Genomic DNA, 26882 nt, shown 5'->3' with positions numbered 1-26882 from the left:
GAACATATAATCCAGCAATTCCACTTCTGGGTATTTATCTGAAAAAAACGAAACACTAATTTGAAAAGATATGTCTACCTCTATGTTCATTGCAACATTAATTATAATAGCCAAGATATGGAAGCAACCTACGTGTCCATCAGTAGATGAATGAATAAAAAAAGATGTGGTATATAGTATATACAATGGAATATTACTCAACTATAAAAAACAATGAAATTTTGTGATTTGTAGTAATATGGGTGGACTTAGAGCTATCATACTAAGTGAAATAAATCAGATGGATAAAGACAGATACCATATGATTTCACTTATATGTGGAATCTAAAAAACAACGGAAAGGAACAAACAAAACAAAACAGAAACAGACTCATAGATATAGAAAACAGTCTTGTGGTTGCCAGAGGGGAAGGGGTGGGGAGTGGGCAAAATAAGGGAAGGGGATTAAAAGGTATAAACTTCCAGTTATAAAATAAATGAAAAACAAGAATGCAATGTGCAACACAGGGAATAGTTAATAACATCGTAATTTGTATGGTGACAGATGGTAGCTAGATTTAGCATGGTGATCACTTCATAACGTTTATAAATGTTGAATCACTATGTTATGCAACTAAAACTAATATAATACTGTATGACAACTATGCTTCAATTTAAAAAAAAAGAAGTAATATGAGGCATTTGAAGATAAAGGACAAAATTTTGACCCTCAACTGCGGCCTCTCAATTAGTCAGAAATAATTTTTTTTAGTTACATATCTTGATGTAGAACCAGAAACCAAGCCTATAGGACACTTCAAAGGATGAATTAAACTTTAAAAGGCAATAGGTAAACACTTGTTATGTTCATATATTCCCAATGAAGTACAATTAGTCCATTGTAGATGTAATGAATAGACAAAGAAAAACATCTCTCTAGAACTGCAGTAACTAAAGATAACCAGTAGTTACATTTATGGTAAAATCCAAGTCTGTATACCACAATTTCAACAATGTTTTTTTAAAAAGATATGGACATAAGGTAAACTTTTTTTATGGGGCATTGCAGGAAAGTCCTAAACTTCTGTTCCTAAATTCATAGATCTATGGACTGAAAAAGCACAGCTATTTTATAGACTGAGCCATGTAAAACTCTGAGCTCATCTCAGAAAGGTGACAAAGCACCTTTGGGTGTGTGTGTTATTATTTTTTTTGCTGTGCTGATGATTACTTTCTACTTCATAAGAGGAAATAGACCTGTGGTGAGTTTCATGGCTATTGATAGTTGCCAAGAAGGGAATATGCAATACATACAGTGTTTTCTGCATTCCCAAGACTAAGAGTGGTGTCTTCCTCCAGAAGGAAGATTACATTAGAGATGCATGAAATGGAAATGCTAAAGAGGTCCTGGAATTGCAAACCCTATTCCTCTCCATCTTCAACTCATAAGCATGAATTTTGAAATCAGTTGTTTCTGAGTTAGCCAAGATTGAAGTTTTTTGGAACCACCTTTACCACCCCACCTTTAAACATCAAATTACTGTTGTATACTACACAACAACAAAAAGTCCCAATTATGTCCCATTAAGAAATGTATAGTTTCAACAAAGAGCAACTGTTACCTATGGTGAACAACAGGGATACCTCAAAGTAAGTCAAGTCACCTTCTCCTTCCCACCCCAAGAGGAAAACCAGTATATCAGCTACTCTTAACTGGCTGACCCCTTCAACCTCTTGAAATAACCACCTAGCAAAAAGTATGTAGAAGTCCTTTGTGGATTACAAAGAACCATGTAAGCCCATTTGTGTCTTTCCTCTAATTTATAGTCCCAGGAAAAGATTATAAAAACAAAAACTAAAAAACATTGTTTACATTGCCCAGGGGACTGACCGAGTCTCAGCGTGCCAGGGCCTGGCTGGCGAGCAGAACCAGAGAGTCTTCTGCACTAGTGGATTCTCCAATGGCAAGTGAAAGCACTAGTGAGGCTTCGACTGGGGCCAGCTGTCTGGTCCCTCCCAAACCCCTCAACCATGAGGCGCCCACAGGGTTCGCCCCTAAGTGAGAAAGCAGACCCCACCCAAAGAGACCACAAATGAACCCTCACTGAGTTACTACCCCCAGCTGCCCTAAGAATGACAATAAACCTGCCTTACGGGGAGGAAGCATCCCCAGGCTCCTGTGCCAAACATCAGGAAAACATTTGGGTTTGTAGAAGATGCCACGAACGGTTGGCCCTTCAAGCAGCAAGGCAGCCAAACTAGTTTGGTAGCAGGCCATTACCATGGGTCTGATCTTCCCTAACTAGGGAGTTCAAAACATACATGGGGATTTTGACTTTCAAAATGCCATCCTGAAGAATGGTGTCATTATTTTACAAATATAAGACCTTATTTAAAATATAACATTGTCTTCTGTGTTGGGAATAAAGAATGAACATATGCCAGATTGATTAGCTGGATTTCTCAAGATCAGTGGTTCACAAATTTTCCTCCATGAAGACTAGATATCAGTGCAAAAGGCCAAGCCCCCCACTTCTCAAGGGAGATAAGGGAGATGAGAGAAAGCCAAGATCCAGTTCCCCCTGCCTTTGCCTGAGCCAGAGCAGTTTCACTTTTGTCTGCTTTATCCATTGGTATATAAGCAAGATTTGGTTTAACAGAAGTTCTACTTTAACAAAAAGTTTACAAAGAACTCAGGTACATTTAAGTTCCTGTGGCAAGTTCATGTAAGCTTGTTTTGCCCTCTCTTTCAATTCTAGAGCCAAAAAAGTGTGTCCGAATCAAAACAATGCAAAATAAAACTAAACTAAAACCTACCTGTGAAGAAAAGATGTCTAACTGATTTGCAAATATCAAAAGAAATTTGATTCATGATGTGCCCTCTGGGCAGTTAGAATCACGTGAAAGATGGACATTTAGTTCATTCTGTCTCAGTGTAGTAGTTATTCTATAAGAAAACAGAATTGATTGTTCTGGTCTCTCCAGGGTGATAGGAGAGGAAGCCCCATCATACTAGTATTGTTATCAATCCCAAGTTCCAAGGCTTCTGGATGCACTTAATACTAAAGCTGTTTCTTCACAGATTATATAAGATCATGGAAAAGGGTACTCAGAGAAAGTGAACCAACATTTATTTAGGATCTGCTTTATGTCAGGTGATGTTCTAAGCACATTTCTTACATTATCTCATGTAATCTTCACAGAATCCTTAAAAGGAAGATATTATTAAACCTACTTTACAGATGGGCAAACTGGGCCCAGAAGGCTTAAATATCTTATCTATAGTTACACAACAGGTCTTCTGGGCTCTCTGAGGCACTTGAACTCTGCAGGGAAAGATGTGAGTTCGAATCCTGATTCAACTCCTTACTGCATGAATGACTGAGTCTCAATTTCCACATCAGTAAAATGAGGAGCCCTTTCCAGACTTAAAACCCCTTTGGTACTCAACCTGATGTCACAATGGAAGCAGTTAAGCAAAAGAGCAAAAACTTGAGCTATCCTGCACATGAAAACTATGCAGATTTGCTAAAAAGATGAAGAAAACTTAAAACATGATCTTCTTTTAATTAATATTCCTAGAAGCCTCCAAATGAAGTGAATATATAAAGAAAAACTAGGTTTGAGCATAGACAAGTTCCTTGACTACAGGTTTCTGAGAACTAGAGAATTAACAGAAATAAAATACATGGTGCATGAGTTAGTGCTAAGGAGTGCGGGGCCGAGTCCAGAGACACACTGGAATCTAGAAGGATATGTAGGGTCAGGAATTGTTGGGGAAGCTTCAGTAAGAGTCTGAGATGTGTAGGTTGACCAGGTGTGGGGAGAAGAGAGGCTTCAGGGGCTGGGTGGAACTGTGAAGATAGCAGATTCCCCACTAAAGCCAGGCCACTCTGTGTTTGATTTGCATAGACAAGCCCACCGGGTATGGCTCCAGCAGTCGGAGGGCACCTCAGACAGGCATCGTGGATGAGTGCTGCTTCCGGAGCTGTGATCTGAGGAGGTTAGAGATGTACTGCGCACCCCTCAAGCCTGCCAAGTCCGCCCGCTCAGTCCGTGCCCAGCGCCACACCGACATGCCCAAGGCTCAGAAGGTAAACCAGCTGGTGGGGAGGGATCCACCATCCTCAAGATATTGAGGTATCTTATCCCTAGTGGGTAGGCCAAACAGAAATTATGTCTCACAGTCTCCTGGCTTACAGGTCAAAAAAGCACCATTCTCACCTCAGATGTCCATCCCTTTAGTCACTCCACATTGCAAATTCTTCTTTCCACTGCTCTGGACAACCTAAATGGAGAAAAGTCACTAAATGTGAGCTTTGGTATCAGACAAAACTGAAGTCCTAGCTTCGCTGAGAGCCTTTGGCCAAATAACATAACCTATCCAAACCTTAGTTTCATCAGTAAAATTGGGATAATAATACCTACCACATCAAGTAATTTCAAGAATTAATAAATACACATGAAATTCTTTTCATAACCTGCACAAAGTAACTGTTGGACAAGTGCTAATGCCTTCCATAATTGTAATTAGTAAAAAAGCATGTAACTTTTCAAGTCCTGGTATTCTGCAAAGGTACAAGGAAAGAAAATATGCTAAAATGGGAACTATTTGAAATTCACATTCAATGGCAAGCTTAATTTTTAAAAAACCCCATTAAACATAGAAATTTCTGTTTGGCTCTAAGAATACCTAGAAATTTTTAATGATCAAAATATGTAGGTGTCTTTTTCTATGACCTAGACTTCAAACAAACCTTAGAACTACTGTCTATGCAATCAAAAGTACATAAATGATCTAATGCATGAGTCACTTGATAAATTTTGTTGAATGAGTGAATAAATGAGTGAACAAATGAAAAGTAATTAAATTTTAGTCCTGAAGTAGAAAGAATAAGAACTGAAGAATAGGGTGTAAGTGAAGGAGAAAAAAGAAAGTGAAGAAGGGTGGGTAAGGAGAGTAAAGCCCAAGTAGGTCTCCTTGGGGACACTGTTAAAAAAACCAAAACCAAAAAACAAAAACAAAAAACTGTGGTTTTACTCTTTGGAACCAAAACTAGCATTGTGCAGAAAGCATAAGAAGAAAAACCAAGAAGTTCACAGTGACACATGTGCTGCTTCCTGGTCCTACACTTGCAGCCAAGGCTGGAGGAGGACCAGGGAACTTAGCAGAGAGGTGACCCCAGGGAGCCACCGTGAATGATGGAAAGGGCTTGGGCACAATCTGGCGCACAGAGAACATAGTAGCCAGTGGGTAAGTCAAGGAGCAAGCATCATAGAAGTAACTTAGGTGAATGTGGCTGAGAAGTGTGCTTGAGGGGACAAAGGCAGGTTAATTCTTTCTCTTCCCAGGTGACCCAGTGCCTCACAATTTCTAGCTGGGGAAGGGGTGGGGGTCAGAGATGAGTCCCAGAGTTCTAGAAGTTTGGGTCTTGTGACTGAGGCCTAGACATCCCTCCAGCATCAATGCTGTCTAATGTACCACATGGAGCCCAGGCATTCTGGGCTGACTCAAAGGCTCTGTCTTCTGGGACACATCAAGGGAACCACCTGTTATCAATGCAATTCTTTTTGTGATGTTTACAGTATCGTCCCCCATCTACCACCAAGAAAACGAAGTCTCAGAGGAGAAGGAAAGGTGGGCCAAAGAAACGCCCAAGAGGGGAACAGAAGGTGGGGACGGAAACAAGTCAGCAGATGAAAGGAAAGAAGAAAGAGCAGAGAAGGGAGACTGGAGCTAGAAACTGAACACAGAGGCAAAAAAAGGAAACTGAAGGAGAGAAGGACTAAGCAGACAGAGGCAAGGACGATGAGAGAGAAGCAGACAGCGATAAAGAAAAGTGGGAAGTGCTATAGAGGAATGAAGAACAGTAGGCCTGGTGGAGCTAGATAATGCATGTGATGGAAGGAGAAGGAACCTGTTGTAGAATGTGGATAACAAACATGGAGAGAATGGAAAAGAGAAATGTAATGCCCAAAGAAGTCCAAAGAAATACAGTGGCAAGAATGAAAAAAAGAACACAAATTATAAAAGAGGCAAATAAGACACATTACCCTCCCTCCCAAAAAAACCCAATTAAGTAAGAGTAAAAGAATTAAGATAAAAATCAAGGCTTTTATATGTATTTTAAAATTTTGTGTGAAGCTATTATAGAAGAATTGCCCATGTCAATATATGTCCAGAGTTAAATATTAGCCCAAAATTCTCAGCAAGACTGAATTGTGTCATAGAAGTTCCCAGATTTCCTTTCCTGCAGTGTCATTGGAGGCTGGGTTTCTTAGTCAAGTCCAGGTTCAGGCCAAAGGGCACTCAGTATTTGCCTAAAGACCTGTGAGGCCAGTGAGGTAACCTACAAGAGGAGTCATTGAACCTTTCCTTCTTTTTTTGCACTTTGGAATCAGATATAAAAGATATATTAGTTGTATTAGTCTACTTGGGCTTCCATAACAATGTACCACAGACTGGGTGGCTTAAGCAACAGATATTTTCACACATTTCTGGAAGCTGGAAGTTCAGATGAAGGTGTTAACCTCATTTTAACATAATTACCTCAATAAATACCCTAGCTCCAAATAGGACTGCATTTTAGGTACTGACAGACAGAACCTTAACATATGAATGGCCGAAGAGAGACACAATTTACCCCGTAACAGAAGATTTATGATGTCTGATTACTGCCTTCTAATTCTATCTCCTATAAAACTCTGTGTGTATGTCTATCTCTGTCACACACACACACGCGCGTGCGTGTGTGCTCGCACGCACACACACACAACACACAAATCTAGGTTTTCAGATGTGAAATCCTGCAAGTTTCTGTTCCATGGACACAGTAGGACAAAAGGCCTCTGAAGTTGATTGGTTCAATCCCTTCATTTTAAAGACAAGAATACTGAGATCCATAAAAGGGTAAAGGCATGCTTGAGTTCTAAGCTGCCCTCCTTCTGGCTGGCAGAGAAGAGCACATAATCAACATGGACTAAGAAAGCATTTTGAAAGGAAAAGACAGGACAGAAATATATGGCACATGAAATCTTCCGTTAACTTAATAGTTTTCCACCAGAAGGAAGGGCATGAATGACAGCAAAGGGCTGGATTTCCCTGAAGGTAAAAAAAAAAAAAGCTTAGTAGAATACAGAATTTAGGTCTTGTAAATCTTCTCCTTCAGCTTCTTTGATTTAACTAGTAGGCTTAGAGTCTTCATAGATATAAATCAAAAAGTCTCAAGATTGTGAATCCAAATTGTGAATTATAAGAGCTGAGAGAGGGTGTAGGAGAGAAGTAGTCAGCCAAGCAAATGATGACACTTGGGGTAAGAAGATGACTAAACTAAGATGTGAAGCATTTCATCCAAGTAACCTACTTTGAAGATGTCATGGTATAAAGGAACCTCCTTTCCGCCTGGCCCTTCATGCCCCTGCCGTTTCTACTTCAGGATCATCCTTCCTTTATGGTGCAATGAAAACCCAGGATATATAATAAATATAACATAATAAAACATATAAGGCCATGCCCAAGGCTCAACCCAGGAGGAAAAGGTCCAGTCAGAAATGTCAAACCCCAGATGGGAGCTAAGCCACTCCTGCTGTGGTTGCAAAAGCCTGGCCTATCTGAATAGACAAGGGTAGGCTGGTGCCAAAGCCCATCTAGTCAGCCACCTTACTGAGGAGTTGCTGAGTTCTTCCACTAAGATATCCATGCTTTGAGACCAGCCTCAGGCATAAGCCGATGTTTATCGTGACCACCACCTAAGAGTAGCCTGCAAATACAGATGGTTCTTTAAGTTCCACGGAAGAATTAACAATTCATGTCCTATGGAAAGTTTCCTTAGGGGATTATCTCTTCCCTATTTCATTGTTGACTAAGTAAATGTCAATTATGACTCAAGGCTTTGGAGAAACTATAATTATACTCTATGATAAACTTCATTCAAAAGAAGTGAGGCAAAGACTTTAAAAGAAAAAAAAACAAATGGAACTTTTTAGTTAAAAAATGCTTAACTCTCACACTGTGGATTAAAATACACTTCTTTTTGGAATGGGTTTTATCAACTCTAAAGCAGTCATCTTGAATGCCTACATGTGATTTCTAAATAATATGAACTAAGTAAACAGGAAGAACCTATTATTGTCTTTCCATCTCCTCCTTCCTAGTGTCAATACCAAGTACCTAGTGATACATGGCATATAATGCCAGATGGATGGGTGGGTGGATGGATGGATGGATGGATAGATGGAGGAAATAGATGGACAAATAAGTGAGACAGGTAGCTGAATAGCGGTAGAGAAAGACAGACCATAAAAATAAGTAGCATTGCTGAGATGAAATGATTCCTCTCGTCCTTGCAAGGACAGAGAAAAAAAAACGAAGGAGGGCAAAGGAGTTGCACTGACACAAGCCTTGCATTGCATGTTTGGAACTTCCTTTTAGAGCTTAAACTGAAATGGTTCAAGGTCCCACTGCTAAAGGTGGTAACTGGTCGAGTAGTACTTTATACTGAATGTTATGCACTGTTGCCCTCCTTGATGCTTTTTTGAAGTGGGCAGAGTATTAATAATCATTTAAAATTCTGTTTCTACCATTTCTTGAGGCAAATTGATGACTGTATGTAAAACTAATGGGAAGATGGAAGGAATCATGATCCTGAAATAAAATTGTCAAAAGATATTTTGATTGAGCACGTACAATGTGCCAACCTCTGTACTAGGCGGATTATATAGGAGAATTATAAAGATTGAAGAGGCAGTAAAACATAGCAGTTAAGAATACAGACTCTAGAGTCACACTGCCTGGGTTCAATTCCTGACTTTCACTTACTGGTTGTGTGGCCTTGAGCAAATCATGTCATTTACCTGTGCCTTGGTTTTCTCATCTGTCCAACAAGGGTACTATTTGAATCTACCTCCTATGGCTGTGAGGATTTATTGAGATAATATCTATATAAATGTGTATGTGAGTGTGTATGTACAAATACATATTATATTGCTTAAAATAGTTCCTGGCACATAGTAATCACTATTAGAGTTTTAGTTAATATTATTTTATCTAGTTCTGAAAATTAGAGCCATTTAGGGGCGCCTGGGTGGCATAGCAGTTAAGCGCCTGCCTTTGGCTCAGGGCGTGATCCCTGCGTTATGGGATCAAGCCCCACATCAGGCTCCTCCTCTATGAGCCTGCTTCTTCCTCTCCCACTCCCCCTGCTTGTGTTCCCTCTCTCGCTGGCTGTCTCTATCTCTGTCAAATAAATAAATTAAATCTTTAAAAAAAATGAAAATTAGAGCAATTTGAAAAATAAATAGATCTCTAAGTGGAAGTGAGTCTTGTATCACTAAAACCTTTAAGGCCAAACTTGCCAGCACTTTTTGGTGAGGTGGTAGCAGGGTTTTGAGCAGATGATAGAAGGGAACTCAGTGACCTAAGAGCCCTTCCAACCCAGAGAACCCCAGTTCTATGAATAATTCCAACGTAAGCGGAAGCTCAACTCTCCCATGTGAGGAACCGTTAACTTTTATTTCAAGGTCACAGAATGAACTTTCAGAAAACCACCATTTTTCTCAACCAGTTAAAATCAAATGTAATATGTGTTTTCATTTCATGGTGCCTGAGGAAAATTTAATTGTAGCATGAACTCCAGCTCTTACTAGTTTTAAGTAAAATTGCCAAAATAAATAGAAATGTGGGATATTTCCGGGCTCACACAGCTTCCGGGACATTTCAGTTTCTAGGGCTGCCGATCCAGTGCCTTTCACAAGCATTTGATCTTCTTTCAAACAACTCTTGAAAACAAACAAAACCTCATACAGCTTCGAATGTGCGTGCTGTTAGGATGTAAGGATGGAAAAAGAGGCAAAAAAATGAATCCTCCAAGAGCCCCTCCCCCCTCCCCTCACCCCTTGACCACCCTCCCACCAACAACCAACAGGAAATAATGTTTTCCTAAGTAATACATTTTGCAATTTCTCAAGCCCATCAGCATCCATGGGGAAAGATGAGGTCTATTCTTTTACTTGTCTGTCTGAAGGGAATAAGACTTTTTCACTATTTAATAGGTAACAGGGAACTGACTTTTAATCCAAGAACAAAGTTGATAGTTTGAAGTTAAAGTTGATGTCTTTGGTAGCAATTAGAAGGTCAATTGTTTTAGACAAAGCAGAATGCCCTTTTATGAGGTTAGGGATTTGGAGTGAATCATTTTCCAAAATCATAGGTAAATACAATTTCTTGGCTTTTCTTTCAGTGAAGAATTCGTCAGGTTATATGCTCATCAAAATGATTAAAAGCCTAGCTACTAATTGCTATGAAAACCAGTGACAGTATTTATTGACCTAAGCAAGACAAGCACACTTTTAAAGAAGGAACAGGAGAGGTTAGCAAATGTTCTTCAGTGGCCACTAAATTTCCAGGTCAAAATCAGTTTCTCCATCCTCAGGGCGCTAAATGAAATCTGAGCACCTTTCCCTGATGTCCACATGTTTGGGGTTCATCTTTGATGGGACTCCTTAATGCCTTTAGTGCTACCTCACTTTTACCCAGCAACCAAAAGATATTATTTAGAAATACTGACTTATGTTTAAACTCAAAAAGAGAGAAATAGAAATTGAGGACGTCAGGAAAATTATGCAAGACGTGGGACAATGGACCTGTGAGTCCGTATCTCGTACTTCTAGCGAGCAGCCAGGAAAGTTCTCACCATATACAAGAAGCTCAATTACAGATCTGATGGGCTACTGCTAGATAAGTAACAAGAGCTAGAAAACATTGTGGAAAATTCCTATCTTTATTTTATTAGCTAATGTGGTTACAGTTCTAAGACCCATTGGTCAGGAAAATAACTCTTTTGAAAAGAGGCAGTTTGATAGAAATAAGAATCCATCCAACTAATTTTAATTCTAAATGTCCTTGCTGATGATTTACAATCTGTAATTAACTACAGAAAACCGTTTTGAGGAAAAAGGGATTCTTTTCTCTACTTTCTCCGTGTGTGTGTGTGTGTGTGTGTGTGTTTATATAGTTTTATGTTTTAACATTGTTGCAACCACTAGGGATTTGGGGTGAATCACTTTCCAAAATTATAGGTAAATACAGTTTCTTGGCTTTTCTTTCAGTGAAGGCAAATTCTTATGTGAAAACTAATAATCATTCAAAAGAAATCACATTATTCCTTTGTCTTCTCCAATGCCCAGGTTTAGTCTTAAATTAAATATTATTCAGGAAATAAAGGAAACATTATTGAAGGGGCAGAAAGATATTGGTTTTCTTTCTATTGTATCTTCTAAGGATCCATGGATTTCAACTACTTCTAATCTGATCTACAGAGAAAGAGAATGGCTCTGTAGATCAGAAAACAGAAACTTTCACATAGAACCAATTTGCAACTTCAGAATCTTTCTTGACCCAGCACAAAGTTCAGTGCATCCAGACTGTCTTCATTCCAGCATACCCTACACTTACTTCTATTAGAAATTGGGGTTATTTGGTAAAAAAACTATCTAATGCCTTTTCCACCACTTTCCCTTTCCACAACTGTAAACCTCTAACTTCCTCAATTCATTCTGGCATCCACTTTTGTTCCCATTGGATCAGATAAATGTACATACATTTATTTGAGTAAGCATGTATCACTGTCACTCTGGAAAGAAGGTGGCAATGGTTTATACCATTGTCCCTGGCTTCTCTAACTAGTAGGGTCAGGATTTCCATAGGAAGTTGGGATGTTAAGAGCAAGACCTATGAAAGACTGAGCATGATGGTAGTTCTCCTGTCTGGTAAAATAATTCCAAAGTTCCCACTGAGAGACCAAGAGATTTTACAACAAACCCAAACTGACCAAGTGGCCCAGTCTTCTAAGATGGGATTCTTATGCCAAAAGTTTTCATAAAATTCTGTGTAAAATATATAAATGCTTGTATGGGGCTTTCTGTCTGGCCAGCTCCAGGATGTCAAGTAATCAAAGACCAACCATCCCTGCCATCTGTGAAAATATGATGTGCTCTTTTCACAGCTATAAATAACAATTATGGCAAGACAAAAATTCCAAATGATTAGGTGCAAGACTGTGGCAGGTTGCGGGTTGGGTAAGGATTCCTAATCAGTTGACTGTTGTAGAGTTGGGAATATGCAATATTTATATCATGGTGTGAATGTGGCATGCTTGAATAGCTCTATGAGGCGTTGCAGGACTAGAAAATAAGAAAACTATAGATGAATCAATTAGATACATAGCATTATTACTGTTACTTTATCAGTATCAGTTGACTTAGGCCACTGTTGGGTGCTCTGGTTTGTCTTTCTGTAAATAATGACATTTATTTCCTTCTTCAAATGAATATTAGGATAAGGGTAGAAGTGATTTTGGCACAATGAAGCAATTCTGATTTCTAAAAACTGTATACACGCATGAATTGTTCTTGCGCCATTTTCTGTCTTGGAAAAGCTCCGCTGGCACCATGCGTGTTTACTTTTATATGCTGAAAGGCTCCCATCAACCTCAAACAGATGCAAATCACTTTAACTTGTCATAGTGTTATTTTGTTCATCCTAAAAGTTCAGACAAGCCTTCCAAACTTCCAAAATTTCTCTCAATTCAGCGAGGAGGAAAATTTAGAACACAGCATTTGAGTGTTCTGCCCAGATGTGTCACACACACAAAGAATGAGTGGAGGAGGGCAACACCCTTTCCTACGGATCCTGTGAACTCATCACTATGGTGTTGAAATGACACCAAAAGGTACAACCCTGGGCCTCACGTCTCCTCAGAATATGGCAATATAAATCACTTCATACACTACTTTAAGTACTCCAGCATAAGTTGTATGTCAGATGTATGGCATTTTGGAGGCTTGAGGAAAAAAAAATAATCAAATCCAGTTTTTAGGTAAAAATGTGCTGAATCTTTAGCACATATCAGTGAAATTGCTAGAATGTGGTGTTTCACTTTTTAAAATACCACAACATTTGAACCTTTCAGCAATTCCAAAATCAACTCCCTCTGGGAAAGATAGTGTGCTTAAACTTTTTTTTTTAATTTAAAAATGTAACACAAACACAAACAGCTAACTAAACAAGCTGCCCATAAAATCAACAGTCTAAGCAGTCTGAACCCTGAAGTGTTTTACAACATCCTTCAAGACTATTAAAGGCAACGTAAATACTTCTTGCCAACAAGGGAAAATACCCTTCAGCACTTTTTTCCTTTTCTTTTTTTTTTCCAGGCTTTTAAACAATTTGGTAGTGATTTCTTACATCACAGACAGAAATATTTGAAATAGAGTCAGGTGGTATCCTTTGAAGAGTAAGAAAGTTGCTAAATCTGGATAATCCATGAATAATTATGGGACAAATATAAATTCCCTAAATCCTAGGGATTCCTAGGGATGCACCAGTCTCTAGAAAAAAAAGGTATATATCTGCTATCCCAGCATTCAAGGGAGCTCTGAGCACTTAGTAAGTAGATCCCCTTTCTCCAGCCAGGGAAAGGCAACACCCACCTATGGGATGTGCTTTGACAACAGTAACTATAAGAAGGGCAGTGGCCAGTAAGAATAGGTGGTATTTATTAAGCACATACCCTGTGGAAAGGATTATAGTGAATTATTTCAGTTAATCTTTACCATTAGTCTATAGGGTAAATACTAAAATTATCCCCATTATACAGATTTAAAAACTTGGGCTGAGTACGGCTAAATGTCTTGCCAAGGTCTTGCTCTAACAAGTGGCCAGACCAGAATCTAAACTCAAGATGGACTCTAGTGTGTTAACCATGCACTGCCCTCACTCTTTGGCATTTTTTCATTGATACTTCTTGTACCACAACCCACCAATTTTAAGTTCCAAAACAGGAGGGGGCTCTGTGCTATTTGTCCCCATAAAGAGCACAGCAGGAAGTAGGAAGCCATGCCAGGGTTGCTATTTAAACTCTATTCTACTACTTCTATAGAAAAGTTTAAACAATTCTGCAAGCTTTTCCTGGTTTGCTATGTTTGCTTGAAGCACCATGCCTCTGGGGAGGAAACAGAGGTGAAGGAAACATGTTGCCTGCCCTCAAGGAACTTACTTTTTAGTGGGGAAATAAACACGGACATAATTTACTCTACAGCACATCAATGCTTTAACAAAGATAGAGGCAGAGTGGACTCCGATAGCACCGAAGCCTGAGCAGACTGATGTTGCTAATAAATGAGTTCATAAAATGGATCAAAATCAAGGGCCCTTAAAAGAATAGGCTCTCTCACACACAACTGTGCCAGGTAAATGTGTGAGGGTGATCACCTGCGCTCATAACAACTTTATGAGGTGGGTGCTCTTACCCAACCCTTTCATTTTACAGAAGAAGAAACAGAGGAGAGAACAATGTGATGATTCTCAAGGTCCCTTAATTCCTGTGTGGGGAGGTGGGATCCAAACCAGGTTTGTAAGCCCAGGTCTTTGAGGAAACAGAGATGAAACTGAGTTAAATAAGCAGGATTTTATTAGGGGAAATACCTGTGTGAAATAGGGGAGGAACCGGGAAGCCTGGGCAAACCATCAGAACACAATGCACGTCTGACCCTAAGTGAAGGAGAAGGGCAGGGGGAGAGAGTGTTAGGTGGAAATGTCTTAGACTGCTGTAGAGTCTAAGGAAATGTTCAGAAAAGCCACTGGGGAGTCCTTGAACCAAAAGTTTGCCAATAAAAGAATCTTGTGTTTCTCAGGAATGGGTCTACCTTGTATCCCCACCATAGTCAGTCTTGGCATTGGGAAAGTGCCAGCTCTGGGCCATTGACCATGGCCAGAGAAAAGGGTAATACTGGAAAAAATGACCATTCCCACCATAATGACAGAAAAGGTAGGATGAGGTAATTTCCAGAAAAAAAAGAAGAGGCTGAGCAGACTGACATTATGCCCAATCTGTATACCTTTTACTTTGTTACAAAGGCAACCATCCCACCAGGAGCACAAGTCTCTTGAAATGTGCACCTTTGTCCTTTGGTTTTAAAAGTCACATCCCAAAGCACTGAGTAGATCACATGACACTTACTCTCTTGGCTCCCAGAGATGAAAGGCTGACCCAACTCTCTTGGAATTTGAACTTGTGATTCCCTGAAGTAAAGAGATATCAAAGTTGATACAGAAACATCTAAATTGTCCTCCACAATTTCATGTGTCTCCAGGCCAAACCAGGAGAATAGCTAGAGCACATCCTTTTCAACAGTTAAAGAGCTGATATCTGGGCGATCTTCCCAGTTATCTGTTCCTCTTTTTCCCCCCATTTTGCCCTTTTTAGGAGAAGGTCAATGCTGCGTTAGGACTTTATGCTATACAATAGGCTGCTAATATTCCATGCTGGACAGTATTTTCTCAGTATTTCTTATAGGATGCCAGGCTTTTCTTAGATTTTATGTCATACAATACTTACTTGTTTGGAGTAGTTGAGATGGAAACATAGTCTATTGAAAACATCACTGCTTCCTCTCTGAAATTTAAAGAGACTATTATCATCCTTCTTTTAGATACTGTTTCTCAGGCAAAATCTCATAAAGATAGGTGGGGCAAAAAGAAGGGCTTATAATATCCACAGAGTTAGCTTTTCCTAAATGAATACTGTGCTACTAGATTCCTATCAATAATAATATAAATGGGGCCCAGCTCACTCTTGTGGTAAGTGACGGTACCCCTCCGTAGTTTAGCTTGCCTTACCCTCTAAACAAGCATATACCACCATCTGGGATTATGGGCAGTTTATAACATTGTCAATTATTATTATTGGAAAGATATTTGGACCATGAAGCACCCAATAATGTTTTATCTTTTGGGGGAGCAATATGGTAGATTGGCTAACTGGTGAGCTCAAGAATCAGAAGAAACTGGCACAAATCCCAACCATAGTCACGTCTTCCTTATAAGAAATTAGGCATGTTGTTTAGCTTTTCTAAGCTTCAGATTCCTTAATGGTAAAATGAGCAAGACATAGTATCCATCCCCAAGAGAACTAGGAGAATTAAATAAGAAAAATATGTCCAATTAACATATATAATATAGTGCCCAGCCCTGAGGGATAGAAGTAGTTTATTAAAATAATAAATTGTCTAATTATTAGTCCTTGGTCTATCAGTTTGTTCTTACATGACCTCAAGCAAGTCACCAAATCTTAGCAAGCCTTAGGTTATAAATAAGACTGATCCAAATAATATCACCTTACTGGAGATTAACATGTAAACTATAAAGTGTCTGCAAATGTTAATCAAGGTTATTGTTACTGCCATTGTTATTAGCTCTCAGTGATCTTTTTAATCAAAAAGTTTGTGGATTGCTTTCCTTTGTAAAGCCAGGAGCTAGGATAAGAGCCAAGAGACAATGGCAAAATGTGAATGTCATATAATAATTCAGGCATTTTCCAGCTTCCTAAATATCTGTGTATGGCACACAATGTTTTATAATGTATATCACAAATTAAGATGTTCTGAAACTTATTCCCTGATGAGTTGGTTAACATTTCCCTCAGAGTGATAAATTTTCTCAACCAACCTGAGTGAGCTAAAGGAGCAACACTCTTTTTTTTTTTTTAAATCATCTTACTTTCCCTGGTGTCAATAGGAAACAGTATTTACTCACTACTGCTTTCCTTTCAAAAATCTATCTAGTTGCATACTAGAAACAGTTTCTGCTGGTTTGTTTGTCTTGGACAAGCTGCTGAAGTGAAAAGTTTTTGCCTGGCTGCATGTGGGACAGTTTCATAACCCTTTAAGAAGTGCATTGAAGGTGGGTGCCAGCTCCGGCTGCTTCTAACATGCCTCCACTTGCTGCCCATTGTCAAGGGTGGCTAGCATAATTAAATTAAGACAATGAGCAAAGCAACAGATGCGACTGAGACATAATCCCTGAGTGCTTTTGTTTTGTCACTGTCATTGTCTGCAACAAAGAAGTCACATGTGAGAGCCTGGGAAGAGAGCCAAATGCAAACCAGACAACATCCCAGCTGGTTTTGAATGGCCTCCACCTTACACGAGTGTGCTTGGGAACCATGCTACTTGGAGCAGTGTCTGCTCTACTCAAGTGAGTTTCTGCCCATGGCTTTGCTGCAAGGCCGAAACAGATCCAGAAGAAATAGGCCAGAGGATCCCTGTGCTCAGACTGACACTTTACACCTCTACTATGAGAGAAAAGAAGAAGAATCTCTCTGTTGGGGAAAAGGATAAGATCCATATGGTTGACCAAGCTAACCTCAATCCTTTTTGCCACAGCCCTCACGAATTTGAAGAGGGACAGACATATAGAAGATACCTGAAATTTTTCTTCTGTAAATCTGGGATTAATTTGGCTTGAGAGAAAGACTGGAGATTAAACACCTCATCTTTTGATTTGTTACTATTTCATTCTTGAGCATATTTCCTAGTGTGGTCATTATCCAGATTCTTAAAATCTTCTTTTTCTAAGCTGGTATGCCTGTTAAAGAGAAAACAGGGCAACCTCAAATTAGCATATTTTTAGAACTGTTATTTAATTTGATTAGTAGTTTGGTAGAGAGGTGGCATCCTTAATAATAGCCATTTGAGGGTTTTGATGAGCCACATATGATCTGCAGTGTCCATTGCATACTAAACAGAAATGTTTCAAGGAGTTCGGGACAATAGTGATCCAACTCTGTAGAACCATTTGTTTTTCTTCCATCTTTCGGGAGAACCCCTTTAAAAATGCAGAATAACGTGTAAGATTAGGAATTTAAATTTACTGGTAACTTAACAGTGGTTGCTTTGTATAACAACAAAGGCATATTAACTGGACTTGGTAAATTTCTGTGGTATCTGGGGGGAAAGTGCCAAGATTTTTAACAGATGCATTTCAAGCTATCCTATACAAATGCCAAACTTCTTCCCACAAGTTTTCAATGGTCACTGAGCTAGTTATTTTAATAAACGTATTTATACAATGACACTATCTTCCTTCTATTTAGTCAGTACAGGATATTGACCATCAACTTACAAAGTGCTAACTAGCTTTTTTGAAGGACTTGATGATAGCTCTAACATTCCAGGTAGAGCTGAAAATTATATGTAAGAAAAATTACCAAATCCCCATGGGCCTTAGCCAATAGGTACTATTTCCAGGGATGGTAATCAATTCTGTCCCAGCTTCTCACGCACTGCAGGTCTCACATCTGAACAATTTTCAAAGTCCCTTACAATGACCTATAAGTTCCTAAGAATGACTGGGTTAAGAGTTCATTACCTTAGCCAGAAGGAAGAATTTGGAGATTCCAGACACCATAGAGAGAACTCTTCTTTTTCGTCATGATGAAAACATGTTCTGGGAAAAAGGGATATTATGGATTCTTGAAACTCATTCTGTACCAATAATGATTCATTATGTCCTCCTCTAAGGTCCTCCTGGCTAGAGGTGAAACCAAGAGAAAAAAAGCACCTTATGTTTATGTGTGCAGATGCCATTTCCTCCCAGATTTAATCCACATCTTCTTATTTGTATAATAAACTTTACTATTTTAATATATTCAAGGATAAAATAATAGCTATAGGGGCGCCTGGGTGGCACAGCGGTTAAGCGTCTGCCTTCGGCTCAGGGCGTGATCCCGGCGTTATGGGATCGAGCCCCACATCAGGTTCCTCTGCCATGAGCCTGCTTCTTCCTCTCCCACTTCCCCTGCTTGTGTTCCCTCTCTCGCTGGCTGTCTCTATCTCTGCCAAATAAATAAATAAAATCTTTAAAAAATAATAATAATAACTATAGGAAAAGTATAATGACTTGATTCTACACATTATTACAGGGCCCATTATAGTCATTTAATTCATTCTATAGCTTTTTATTGAGCAACTGCAATATTCCAGGCATTGTTTTGGACACAAGGATATAACAGTGAACAGACAGACGGGTCTCTACTATATAAGGCTTCTATTCTAAGCAAAACTCAGTATACCTTGGATAACAGTATTGTTTGCTAATAAGTGAATGGTAGCACCAAAGCAAGGAACCCAGGGTTTTTAGTCCAGGAATGGTTTCCAATGAAGATGAAATAATTGTGAGTAAATAATAATAATAATAAATAGCTAATATTTAGGTAGTGTTTACCATGTGCCAGACCTATTATAAGTCTTTTTACGTACTAATTCTTTAATTCTTAATCCTACAAGGTAGGAACTATTATTATGCTAGTTTATAAATGAAATTGAGGCACAAGAGATTGCCACTTGCACAAGTTCACGTAACTAAAACTGAAAGAGTCGGGATTTGAAACCAGCTCAGTACATCTGTGATTTTACAGATTCTAAGTCAATTATAAAACTTCCCAATCCTCTACTTCTAAAACTCTCCCTCTCTCTGTAGGAGAAAAAGAAAAAAATGAAAAATGTCTCCTTTTTACAAAAATTAAACGAGAATAAAATGCAATAAAACAGCAGAGGATGATCCCAGAGTGTGTTCCTTTCTTTTTTTTTTTCCTCTTAGTAGGAAAAGATGCCACAGGCCAGAATTCTGGATTTTTCAGAGTCTCCTTCCAGTCAACAAATCTGTGATAGCGGCAGATGAATAGAAACATACTTCTATGTGATTATAAAACAATTTGTAGTCCCCATGACACCAGGGACACATAAAAGTAGCCTGAGTAAAGTTTGACTAAACTAAAAACTAAAGGCCTATCTACTTACATACTTCTTTCTTAGAAAAAAATGGGCCCAAGCTCTCTGTGAGATTGACTGATGAGTCATCAAATATGAAAGGTGGAGACCCAGTGTTAGAAATAGATGGGTAGGGTACGTAAAACTTCATCAAGTTAATGTCACTTTTTCTCCCTTATTTTTAGGAAGTACATTTGAAGAACGCAAGTAGAGGGAGTGCAGGAAACAAGAACTACAGAATGTAGGAAGACCTTCCTGAATTGTGAAGAATGGCATGTCACCGGCAGGATCGTTTGCTCTGTAGGAGTTACCTGATAAACACCAGAAGACCCACCAAAAAAAATAAGTTTGGTAACATTTCAAAAGATGGGCATTCCCCCCCAATGAAATACGCAAGTAAACATTCCAACATCGTCTTTAGGAGTAATTGTTAAAAGCTTTGCACCTTGCAAAAATGGTCCTGGAGTTGGTAGATTGCTGTTGATCCTTTATCAATAATGTTCTATAGAGAAAAATATATATATATATAAATATATCTTAGTCCCTGCCTCTCAAGAGCCACAAATGCATGGGCGTTGTATAGATCCAGTTGCACTAAATTTGTTTCTGAGTCTTGACTGCTGGAGCCATTCATTCAGCAGTCTTGTCTAAGTGGTTTATTCTTTTTTTTTTTTTTTTAATTTGCACTTCTTTCTACGCAACACAGGCCATTTGTTTTACAGTGTCTGATAATCTTGTTTGTCTATCACTACCCCTCCCCCACTTCATCATCTTTATATTTGCCAAATTTGGCCTCCTCAAGAGCAGCAACAAGCAGTCAAGTAGCACACCCAAAAGATTTTAACCCAAAAGTTCCATCTGTGGCATTTGTACCAAATATAAGTTGGTTGCATTTATTTTAGACACAAAGCTTTATTTTTCCACATCTTGCTAAAAAAATGCAAGTAGTTGCAATTTTGAGGCCAATCATTTTCAGGCATGTGTTTTAAGCATAGAAAGTCTCAAACTCCCAACAGTTCCTTCAAATGATGAGTTAGTGTGCAACCTGATTAGTAACTTCTCTCTTTTTATTTTTTCCATATAGAGCACTATGTAAATTTAGCATATCAAGAATACAGGATATATCACAAACAGTATGTAAAACTCTGTTTTTTAGTACAATGGTGCTATTTTGTAGTTTGTTATATGAAAGAGTCTGGCCAAAACGGTAAAAGGTGAAAGCAAAACAAAAGAAACCTGGAGCCGAAGATGACACAAAGGGGAAGGGTACTAAAAATCCATCCATTTGGGAAAGAAGGCAAAATTCCCCCAATTATGCCTTCCAAGAAAAACTTAAGACACAAAGTCCGCTAATGTAAATTTGATTGGGGAGTCCAGAGAGGAGTGGAAAAAACAGAAGGCTAGGAATTTAACAGTCCTGGCTTCTATTTCTCACTGAAGTAACAAACATCTGCTGACTCTGTCATGGACTCACCACTGTGTGACTTGGGCAAGTCACTTCACCTCTCTGTGCCTCAGTTTCCTCATCTACAAAATGGGGGTAATACGCCATCTACCTACCTCACAGGGGTGGTATGAAGATTACAAAGATAAAGCTCCAGATTTTATCCTGGGTTGCTATAAGGGTACAAGGTCAGAGTCCTTCAGTTGCTGGGATGCAACAAATTGTAGAAACAACCCATTCACGGCATAGCTAGGAAACTGATCAGCTGAATGTTTCTGACATGCTAATTCTTGTCAATGAAGCTACCCCACAAACTATCCAACTATCCTGGTTGTTAAAAGCTGCCAGCTCCATCTCTTTTAAAACCCTCTCAAAGTAAGTTAGAAATATCTGATTTACAATTTGATCTGAATTCTGCATTAGGATTTATGAATACAAAGTGCAAAGAGAGAAAGGAAAAGAAAAAAAGAAAAACGAAAAGACTTCCACCGGTGAAAGAGCGACTACTCCATCTTAGCACTCATTGACTCTTCCAGGCAGTTACTAGTAATCTAGTAATACTTCTTGTAATATTATAAATGATACTCTATTCATTTTAAACAATATAGCTAGCTATTCCTTCTCTTTGGGCAATCTAAAAAAATGGCTTAAGATTTCAAATATTGAAATAATATCTAATTCTAAAAAAATCACAAAATCACTTTCTTCAATAAATTTTGCTCTCATCCTTAGCTATATTTATATATACTTTTTAAAAAAAATTTTGTTAAAATATATTTGACTAGAGTTGCTAGTGGAGAGGCAAAATTTTCCTTTAGAACTAGAAATTTTCCTTTATGTCTGCTTACAAGAGTGACCTCTGGCCCTCTGCAGGTGCACCTTATCCATTCAACTGATATCAGGAAAATCCAACAGTAAGGACAGGCCCATGGTGACCTAGAAAACGTTTCTCATCTACATATTAAGATTTTCTTATTAGAAAAATGAATCATCCATCATTCAGATGTTTTTATCTGCCTTCAAACTTTTTGGTGAAAAGCAACAAGGCTTGATTACTTCATGCAAATTATATTTCTTTATTCTTGAAAATTGTACATGGAAAACAAAAATAGCATCTCTTTTCTTCCCACTAGTTTTCTTCCCACTGGTTCACCTCAAGGTTCAAAAACGAGAAAAAGTCTAAGACTTCCTGGATCTTCAAATATATGCAAAAAGAAGCCCTATATAGTGGGTACCCCTGCTAAGCCAATAAGCGCTTAAATCCTCAGACCCTCAGCATTACTTGAATTGAGCACCTCTGACATGCTGAGCAATGTCGTGATCACTATAGACAAATGTAAAAGAAACTGGAAGTCATTTTTACCCTTTATCTGTTTTCAAACAGACGTGTTCTGTGGATTTAGATGCTGGACCTCTCTTCCCAAAATGGCACTTCTGGTTCTTATTTCTTGTTCTTCATGTATACCTTTTAAAATTACTGTCTCCCAGCAACACGTTACATGCAATCCTCTGCAGACCTATGGGTTTCCAGATGCAGTTGGATATGGCAATTCTAAGAGTGTCTATGACTTATTTGATTCACTTAATAATTCTATTCACAGCCAAAACTACCCTAGTGAGGAAAGCTTAAATATGCAATACCATATCTTTCTTAATTTTTTCTGACACATAATTCTCTCCAACTGTATCATAAGTCAATGAATTAAAAATTAACTAATTTTACTAACTCACTGTCCTATTTTTAAATTAAATAAAACTAGAAGACAAATCAATGTAAAACTTCAAAAGTCAGTTGATCTCCACACTGCCGCAGAATGACCCGGGATCGATAAAAAGGAGCACCTAAAACTTCACATCTCAAAACTTTTATAAGCTTTGCTTTGGATTTTTCAAATGAGGCAATTTCAAAATGTTTATGAAATAGCTTATAAATATCAGTAAGCATGAGCTTTCAGCTTACAAGCTTAGTTCTATTTTAACTGACAATACTGAATACCTGGAACAAATTTCTGTTCCCAGTTCTCCCAAATAATTTAACAGTATCTTTTGAACACTTTAAGATGAGGAGGCTCCACTGAAAAAGTTAAGGTATCCTTCCATCAGAATCCACTCTTCTAGAAATAAAGAAAAACTTGTAACACTCCCCCATGCATGCACGTGCACGTGCACACATGCACACAATCTAAGAGTCCAGTGGAATACTGAGAAGAAATCACTTCCTTGAAAAAGCTTATTGGGAAAAAAAAAAATGCCTGGCCTCCCTTGAGAATCCATCCCCTCCTTGGAATGTCAATGTTTGTGTAGATGAAACCATCTCATGCACTGTGGCTCCAGGGTTTCTGTTCCTAGTTTATGCACTTGGGAGACTGCTTAAATGAAAGATGTAGCACATTTTGCTTTCCCATTTATTGTTTGGCCAGCTATGCCAATGTGGTGCTATTGTTTCTTTAAGAAAGTACTTGACTAAAAAAAAAAAAAAAAAAAAAGAAAAAAAAGAAAAAAAGAAAGCATAGACATATTTTTTTAAAGTATGAAAACAACAATTCTATAGATAGATGGCTTAATAAAATAGCATGAGGTCTAGTCACCACCACCTTTCAACTTTTTATCACTCACAAGTAGTGTACTGTTCACCAAATTGTGAGTTTGGGGGTGTAGGGACAGAAGATGGAATTTTTGTAAAGTTAGAAGGCTCTGTTTTTCGCTGGCTCTCAAACTCGGCAAAATTAGCAATACTAAGTTATCCAATCGGAACACCTCGATCAAGAGCATAGAGTATACATGGGGAAAAAAAAAGACCTTATAGGCAACTGGCAGAACAAAACATGATAAAGTTACTTATTGATTTTTGTGCCCTCTGCTCTAAAACAGATATTCAGCAAGGGGAGAAAATAAAAACAAAGAGAAAAAAATGCATAGATTAAATCTGCTAAAAATAGCTTCTGCCACATCCCCCTTAAGTCATTCTTTGGCATTTACTGGTTTATAGAAGATACTCACCCTTCATCTAAACATCTCAAAGAGCAGTAGCTCTCATAAAAAGCAATCACTGATCTCATTGGGAAGTGATGGAAAGTATTTCCTTATGAGATGGGGGTTATCTACTGATAAGGAAAGAGAAGAATTTATGAGAAATCGTTGAAAGAGATGGCTAACAATCTGTGAAGATTTTTTTGTTTGTTTTTGTTTTTGGGGTTTTTTTGTTTTTGTTTTTTACTTTATACAGTCTTTATGAATATCTTAATGTTCAAAATGACTTGGTTCTTTCTTCTTTTTTTATATTGGAATGAGGGATGATAAGTTAAACCCACATAGACTCTTTAAAACTATAGGCTAGATAGAAGTGTATGTTTGACTTGTTGAAGCTATAATCAGACTATTTAAAATGTTTTTGCTATTTTTTAATCTTAAAAGAGTGTACTAATTTATTAGAGACAGATCCTGTTTGGCTCTCTTCATAAGAAAGAGCATTCCCACTCAAATCACCTGGGCTTTCGTACCAATGTTTTCAAAAGATAAATCTGATTTATCCATTATGGCATCATTTATTTAAAAAATTTTAATAGAAGAATTGTAATTCTTTATGCCCCTCTCTCGCAATGATCATGAAGTTCAGAATATGAAGGGGCAAAAACAAGAAGAAAATTTTGTTGATTCTTTGTTTTTTATTTGTTTCAATGCTAGTGTTTAATCCTATAGTACATATTTGCTTATTGCTATTTTAATATTCTAAAAGACTTTCCTGTTAGGTGTTAGAAACTGATACATAGATATCTTCTTTGTGTGATTTCTATTGGAAAAAAAAAAAGGAGATGAGAGGACTGTCTGAAGCTTTAAAGTGCATATGGTACAGGATAAAGATACCAATTGAAATAACCAAGTACTATCTAGAACAATACTTTTTTTGGGAAACCTCTCATAGATAAGACAGAGGCCCAGGGAATTTTTGAAACTGTCTCCATTCCTCCCAGTCCTTATTCATTTGGTATTTGCCTCAAAATTTTATAGAGGGTGACCAAGCTGACACCCTAGAACTAAAGGGACCTTTTAAAAAAAAATTCCACAATGTCCCTCCTAATTTATTATACATTGATCTTAAACATGGTCCCTCTATCTCCCCATTCTTCAGCTGTCATTGTTAGGGTCTTTGAAGGAAAAAAAAGTGTTAATTTTAAAAGGGGAACACAAAAGTCCAAATGTTACTGCCCAATTGAAATGTGAGTTAAGATGGAGATAGTTTCTCCTACTTAATCCCTGCTAAATCACCTGAAACCTTCAGAATGACCTTTTGCAAGCCTTAGAATCTGTCTTTTGTTTAATTGCCCAGGCCTAGGGCATCCTAAAAGTAAACATTATTCATTTTCTTTTGCCCAAAATGCACTGATGTAAAAGTAGGAAAAATAAAAACAATAGTCAAAAATCCCTTCCAAGTTACCCACTGGCCCCATTTACCTACCCAGAGCAAAGTCACTTCTTTTAATCCCTTAATCTGATTTTGTTTGGATATTTATCTTGTACCTGCTGCTAAACACACTGCAGGAGGGACTCTGAAACCTTGAACTGTCTACTCACATCTCTTATCTGTGTCTGTGTATCATTAAAATGTCTGTTCAAAATATTAAAAACTTTCAAACACCATGCAGCTTGTATTCAGTTTACATAAAGGCCCCAAATACCATGTCAGATCTCTTGTTACTGAGAGAGTTAATGAACTATGAGAACTGGGATTACATCATGTGTTTTGCTTCGTATGGTTTTATCACACTTACAGGCCAAGTGTGATAAGTGCACTTAGAGACACTGAATTTTTCCCTGCTACTTTGAAACCGGAAATAATGATTGGTCATTCGTTATATCTGTCTTAGTTCAAAAGCATATTTTTTATTAAATTAACTCTGATTGTATTTGAAATCATTATTCATTTATGGCAGAGGAATATCAATCCTAATGACTTCTAAAACTGTAACTAACTGAATCATTATCTTACATTTACTGTTAAGTAAGCATATTTGGAAAAATGTATGGCTAGAGCGTCATAATAAAATGATATATCTTTCTTTAGTAACTACATTAAAATTAATCATGTTTGATTAACTAGTTCTTTTGGACAATGTTGGTGTAATGTGTCATTCCTTAAGAATTCTATTGTTATGTAGCATTTTTATTAGTTAAGGTCACTGCAACAAATAAACAAGAAAACTTACCCGGAAAAATAAAACTAATCATACACCAGAATGGAGATATCTTATAGAATTTACAGATTATATTTAAAAATAAATGTTTCAAAGAGCTTGTACAAACTATGTAAAAGATGTATGAATTGTACGATATATGCATTAAAAATAAAGCAGGTGTAATCAACTGACCCCACTCACTGTAACCCAACAGTGAGTTATAATCCATGACACAAAGGGTCTGGGACAAGATTTTCTATCAAATAGGGCACATAATATACAAGTAACATTCAATATTCACCCATATTGTGAGATTAAAATTGTGGGCTCTTAGCATCGAGTTTTTATTTCAACAAATCTTTCTAAATCTTTATTGCATATCAAACTCACAACAGCATTTCTAGAAGCACAAGGTAGAAAGATAAGTAATTTCCCTCTTTTTGTTTGAAAGTATCTCATTCTATTTTCCTTTTCTTAAAACTTCCATAAACTATTTGGAAAGTTACCTAGATGTAAAAAAAAAAAAAAAAAAAAGGCTCAGGAGGCTTGTACTTGATTTTAAGGAACTACTAGCAATACCAGTTTATTATTTTCCCGCGTGCAGTTCACCCTGACTCCCCTCACTCCCACAGAGTTTCCCCAGCTCTCTTTAACCCTATGCTCCCAACCTCCTTGTCCTA

The 26882-nt window shown here is 37.9% G+C and overlaps 1 protein-coding gene across 3 annotated transcripts in view; it reads left to right on the top strand.

The window, feature by feature from the left end:
* Window positions 1–26122, top strand: part of IGF1 (insulin like growth factor 1) — a 76952-nt gene extending 50830 nt beyond the window's left edge. The window contains exons 3-5 of one of the 3 annotated variants that reach the window (XM_019795530.2): window positions 3892–4073; window positions 5566–5617; window positions 19770–26122. In XM_019795530.2, the coding sequence (XP_019651089.1) occupies window positions 3892–4073; window positions 5566–5617; window positions 19770–19795 (260 nt within the window). In that variant the 3' untranslated portion in view covers window positions 19796–26122. Of the gene's footprint in view, window positions 1–3891; window positions 4074–5565; window positions 6086–19769 lie in introns of those variants that run through there. The other 2 variants (XM_002915454.4, XM_011220037.3) reach the window with 2 other exon arrangements.
* The last annotated feature ends 760 nt before the right edge of the window (window positions 26123–26882 follow it).

Source organism: Ailuropoda melanoleuca, chromosome 15 (assembly GCF_002007445.2).
Source record: "Ailuropoda melanoleuca isolate Jingjing chromosome 15, ASM200744v2, whole genome shotgun sequence".
In the NCBI taxonomy this organism is placed as follows: Eukaryota; Metazoa; Chordata; class Mammalia; order Carnivora; family Ursidae; genus Ailuropoda; species Ailuropoda melanoleuca.
This window is presented reverse-complemented; position numbering and strand designations above follow the sequence as displayed.